General features: G+C 44.7%; 1 protein-coding gene across 1 annotated transcript in view; it reads right to left on the bottom strand.

The window, feature by feature from the left end:
- Positions 1-5,626, bottom strand: part of ATP8A1 (ATPase phospholipid transporting 8A1) — a 100,458-nt gene extending 94,832 nt beyond the window's left edge. The window contains exon 1 of the mRNA XM_059469861.1: positions 5,400-5,626. Within this exon, the coding sequence (XP_059325844.1) occupies positions 5,400-5,448 (49 nt within the window). The 5' untranslated portion in view covers positions 5,449-5,626. The remainder of the gene's footprint in view (positions 1-5,399) is intronic.
- Positions 5,627-6,000: the final 374 nt, after the last annotated feature.

Genomic DNA, 6,000 nt, shown 5'->3' on the forward strand with positions numbered 1-6,000 from the left:
GAGCTTGTAAAGTACCAACAGGTACACCATAAATCAATCACCAAGAAGTCTTAATGGTGATTGCTACCAATACTGTGTGTATACAGTTTCTTGTTAAATATACACTGTTCATTCTGTATGAGAACAAGAAAATGACACTTAAAATATATTATAATGCAACTGAATACATCAGAACCTATAGCATGTCAAGGATAATTAGGGCTGTATATGAAAATTTAATGCTTATTTCTAGCACGTTTCATAAATGCCTGCAAAGGTGTTAGGCAAAACCCAAGCCATTATCCAGTCCACTGGCCCAGTACACTGCCTCTTACCTATTCAAAATACATTTCAGACACTACTTTGCAAGGTCACATCTCCACACATTAAGAAAAGGCTCAGCAGAAACTTTTTATTTCATCCCATTTCCCATTCATAATTCACAGACTCTATTATGACACAGGAAATCCCCACTACTACATTCACCTCTGCAATTTTTCTATTTCCTTCCTTACCCAATGAAAGGCACACACATTCAAACATCAGTATTTGTCTCAAGAAGTCTCTTCAGAGGAAGGACAGCCAGCCTAACAGACTTTACAGGTGCCAACAAAACACTCCAGGAACGACACAAGCTCATTTGGCAGCCTTACCCAGCAAAAAACCCGTAACATCTTCAATAACAACAAATTGCTAATAAATAAGTAACCAATGAAACAAACAGCCCTCAAACCAATTAGAGCTTCTTTCAACAAGAGCACCCATTGAAGTCCATATTTTGATTCCAATAATAAATTTGGAAGAAGCATCTCTCTTGAAACACTCAATATTTGTAGGGACTCCTCCTAATCCAGTCTTGATTAAAAAGTTTCTATATTAGTAAAACAACAACAGTAAATTCCATACCCCTAATTTTTCCTTTAGGTAGGGTAGTTTAAGACTTTCAGCTTTCATTCCTTCAAACAGTCTCATTTTCACTACAAGTTTGTAATGTTACATACACATATACTACAATATGGAAATAAAGGGAAGGAAAGAAAACCCTCAACCAAATTGCCAAAAGGATTTTAATACACCCTTCTTTATTGTAAAAAAAAATCTTTTTTATTCTCTAAGTAGAGCTTTCAAAACCTTTGAAAACTGATGCTGTAGCCAAGAACCTTATACAACTAAGTGCTGTGGTTTAACCTGGGAGCCAGGTAAACACCACACAGTCACTCACTCGCCTACCCCAAGTGCTGAGGCAGAGAATCAGAAAAAAAGGTAAAACTCACGAGCTGAGATAAAAACAGCTTAATAAGACAGAAAAAAGAAGGGAAAATCATGATAAAAGAACATACAAAACAAGTAATGCACAATTGCTCACCAACCACTGACCAATGTCCATCCAGCCCCTGAGCAGCAGGCTGCCAGCCCCCAGCCAACTCTCCCTGGTTTTGTTGTTGATACCAAAAGGTCTGGGATATCCCTTTGGTCATGGCAGGCAGCTGCTCTGGCTGTGTCCCCTCCTTTACCTTCTGAACTCCCAGCCTCCTCCCTATCCGGGCAGAACGAGATGATGACAAATCCTTGATTTAGTGTAAATGCTGCTCAGAAACAGTGGAAACATCAGTGTGGTATCAACATTATTCTCAGCCTAAATCCAAAACACAGCATTGTATCTGCTGCTAGGAGGAAAACTAAGTCTATCCCAGCCAATGCCAGAATAGTCTGTTTGCAAGCTCATATTTCTGAAGCACATGGTATAGTTCAAAGATGGAATCTCTATGAAAAAGAAAGTGCCTTCAGAATTATTTGTTGCAAAGCCATGACTGAGTTTCAATGACAGGATAGGCACTGGGAACCTGACCCATCAGTCCGTTCTCCTGAGGATTCAGAGCACAGAAGGAAATTTAAATGACCTGCTTGAACCTGCTGGTACCACTGAGATGGCCAAGCCTGTCTAGAACTAAACCGAGATTTTTCCCTGTTGTGAAACACTGGGATCAAAACACACTTTGCACAAATAACCCCCAGACACAAGTGACTATAATGATCACTACATCTGGTAAAATGTTATATAGTCCTAAAGACCATAAGCAGAAATACCTAAGCATACATCAGGCACTACAAAAACTGACAGTCTGCTGAAGACAATCTGATGACCACTACAGAATTTCAAAATATATTCTTCATGTGAAAGACGTCTCATTTTACCCCAGTTCACCTTCACCTAGATTTTGTACAAGAACACCAACAAGAACTAGTTATTACCTACTAGTTTTAGTAGGCAGCATCATGGCATCTCAACTCTCTGTCCTTTCTCAATGACCTATACAGTTCACTGAACTCCACCAACACAGAGAAGGATTAATGCTTCAATCTTCAGAGAACCCTAATAAGACTTGAGAAGAACAATTCCACTTTCCCAGAACCTCTCAAAAGAAACAGAATTACTTGAATGATCCAATTTCATATTATTTAATGGATGCATATATTAACTGTGAAGCTATATATAGCTAAAATAACCACTGTTAGTTACTGTATTTAATAAAGCTTTATGTAGGCCACACTACTAAAAAATTCCCCTTGTGTTTTGCAATTGCAGAATACATGACACCAATTTCCTACATTTGTTTAAGAGGGCCAGATCTTCTGTGCCTTGAGAGAGACTTAATTGATACACATACCACTTCAAAGTGGTAAGCAGCACCTATTTCTTGCAACAGGATAACAGACGCAAAACATGGTTAAACCTGTTAAACCTATTAAAACATGCTTGGTTATCCTTCACCAGCCATGAAGAAATTTGGAAGAATGGCACAAAATCAGTAGTTCCTTTTTGCTCAAATTCTTTTCTCTATGCAGGTAGCATATTGGCTTACAGACCTTAAAACACCTATAATTTTTATTTTGCAATCATTTACAGACTGTAGTGTCAATTCTTCTGTGCAACTGTGGACCAATTTTTGGGAATGCTACATGTGCACATCGTTCTGACAGTTCTGATTCAGTTTGTTTCATCTGAGCAAAACATTTTATTTTTTCTAATAACATTATCACTATCACTTCATGTGAGAGAGAGCTTAGTTCTTTCTGAGATGGTGTTCAAGGCAGTCCAGCCTGGTAAGGTAGTTCATGATCCATGGAAAAGGTCTCTGAAGCAGGAATTAGTTGCTGCAGTGACAGGAGAGAAAAGTCAGATTTTAAGCCCAAAGATACAATACAAAAATTCTAGACTAAGGCAAGTAGTCCTGTCTGTCAGACCCTCACCCCCACCTTAGTCTTAGGCTAAGGAATGGTCCACACTATGACAGAAGTCATGGAAGCTGTTGTTTGTGATTACAGCATTTCCAGAGTTCCAAGAACACAGAGGGACCCTGCCAGTAACAACTCTGCACTGGGGTAAGACTTTGCCAGAGTTCTCTGAAAGAAGCTTTATCATCACTTGGCATAGTGCTTATCTAAGAGACTTGGGCTGTTGCCAGAACTAGGGTTTGACAGTTCCTTTATGTCCCTGTCAAATACACAGCAGTGTTTTAGAAAACACTCTGTTTTAGAAAAAAAAAAAAGAAAAAAGTTCTCTGTTTTAGAAAACAGTAGCATTTATAAAGAGCTGTTTAGAAATGGCAAGTATGTAGTGTAAATGTATGGTGTAACTGGACTTGGAATCACTCATCTCAAAAAGAAAAAAAAGAGACTAATTGATGTTGGTGGTTTCACTGTGAATTATATCTAAGCAAAGACTAACTATAGATCAAATTAATTACTAAGTGTCACATTAATATAAGAATAAGAAAACAGATTTCAAATTTTTTTGAGTAGTACTATATATATGGTAAAGTACAGTATGAGTCATATAGAATCAACTCAACTGGTATAATAAAAAACTATCATGGCATTTTGCAAAAGTTAAGTTTCTTAAAAGATGGTTTATACCTACTGTCAGTCCTAAAGGAAGTAGTTTTGGTAAGCTTCTTAAACCCAGTATTTAACTGCTTCACAGTCATTCAACCTTGAAAAATAAACCAGACTTTTTCTTTTTTTCCTTTTATTGCAATTGTAAATCTTAGATAGCCAGTTACCTTTAGGAAACACCACATTTATTCCATTAATAACCATTAAGAGTTCTGGAATTAGATCATTTTAAAGAGAGCATCCATCTTCCCAATTTATTTATGCAATGCTCAGCTTGCAGTGAAAACCAATTGTCTGGAACAAGGGTAAGTGAAAAGGAATTGAAATTAAGCACTGAAAAATTGGACGTTTAACTAGTCTCATTATGTGCATCTACTAATCACTGTGAGTATACAGGACTGCTGCTCTGGTGGTAAACACATTTCAGAAGTGTTCCTGAAAGGATGCACTTTCTCCCTTTCTTCTTAGAAAGATGCATCCTTCCATTTCTTTGCCACTAACATTTCCTAGGCAGAGGCAGAGCCAGACCTCCTACAAACCTACTTTTGATGGAGGAAGGCATCAACATGGTAAAACTGCAAAAGAACATCCATCTAACAGCCCACTTCTAATCTATGATTCTTTGTGCTTTTCCTTGCACAAAAGTGAAATAAAATATTCTTTGTTTGGAAGAAGGAAGAAAGAGACAGGGAGGAAGTTTCTGCCTACCTATACCAAACAAAGTACAACAAAACAAACAAATCAACTGGATATATGGTTTAAGCAAGGAAGCTTTCAGACAAGGGGATAAATCCAGCAGAACTGCCTCAATACTTCTTATGCCATTACCGGGACATTGTTATTGTTACCTACGGCAACCAAAAATCACAGGCAGCCCCAACACACCGCTGCTTCGGGGTCCACGATTTCAAATGTTACTTTTGCATAAAATATAGTAATGTAATTCCACAGGAACGATTCTTTTCACAAAGCAGCTGCTGACACGTTACCTGGGGTTAAATAAATCCCCTTAGGCACGAGACTTCAGCGCTGTCCGAAGCCTCCTGGCACAAGCCGTGTATCAGAAACGCTTGTTTCTGATGGTCAGCGCACACGTATATGTCACAAAAGAGGGATTCCGGATTATTCCTGGGCCGAGGACCCCAGGCCCTGTGCCCCCGCTGCCGCCTGGGGCCGGCGGGCCGAGCAGCCACACACCCCGGGGAAAACGAAACCACCGCTGCCATCGCTGAGGGGCAAAACGCTGCGCGGGGCTCACCGGATGTAGACAACCATAAATACGAGGCCTCCCCGACAGCACCGGCAGCTCTCCTGCCCCAGGCTGGGGTCGCTGCCGCCGCAGCCCCACCGGGGGCGCACGGCACGACCGGAGACGGGGCTGAGGAGCGCGGCGGCGGCGCGACACCGGCTCCCATCGCCCCCTCCCGGCCAGGCGGCGCAGCCCCCGCCGCGGCTCTGCGCCGGAACGCCGGCCGGGCTCCCCCGTCGCTCCCTGCGGGCGCGAAGAGGCGGGCGGCTCTTACCCTCTGCGCGGGAGCGGATCTCGGACACCGTTTTCTGCACCGTCGGCATCGCCGGGGCGGTGGCGCGGCCGCCTCCCTCCAGCGGCGCGCCCTGCACCTGCCGCCCGCTGGAGCGCGCCCTGCGCCGCTGCGAGGCCCGGGGTGAGGGCGGCGGGTCCCGACGGCGGCGGCTCCTCCAGCAGCCCGAGGCGGCGGCTCCGGCAACCCGAGGCAGCGCCTCCCTCCGGCTGCGCCCGTCCCCGCTGGCGCCGCCGCTGCTCACTGACAGCCGCGGCGCCCGCGCTCCGCACTCGCCGGCCCCCTCCGGAACCTACCAACTCCGCCCTCCCCCCCCCCGTCTCCCTGTCCCGAGGCGTCCCGCCGCTATCTCCCTGTCCCCCAGGCTCGGGCTCGTCGGGTCACCGCGCCTAACTGGGCAGCGGCACTACGGCGGTGTGTGTCCCGCCTCTGGAGCGAGCAAAGGGCTTCCGATGCGCCCCCCACCCCGTGACGCGGGGGGAATGGAACGCGCCGAGCCCTGGGCCGCTGCCCGGCGCTGGGGGCGGGCGGGGGAAGCCCCGGGCAAGGTCGCCCGGTGTCTCCGGCAGCAGCGGCGGGCGGG

This window comes from Ammospiza nelsoni, chromosome 4 (assembly GCF_027579445.1).
Source record: "Ammospiza nelsoni isolate bAmmNel1 chromosome 4, bAmmNel1.pri, whole genome shotgun sequence".
Lineage (NCBI taxonomy): Eukaryota > Metazoa > Chordata > Aves > Passeriformes > Passerellidae > Ammospiza > Ammospiza nelsoni.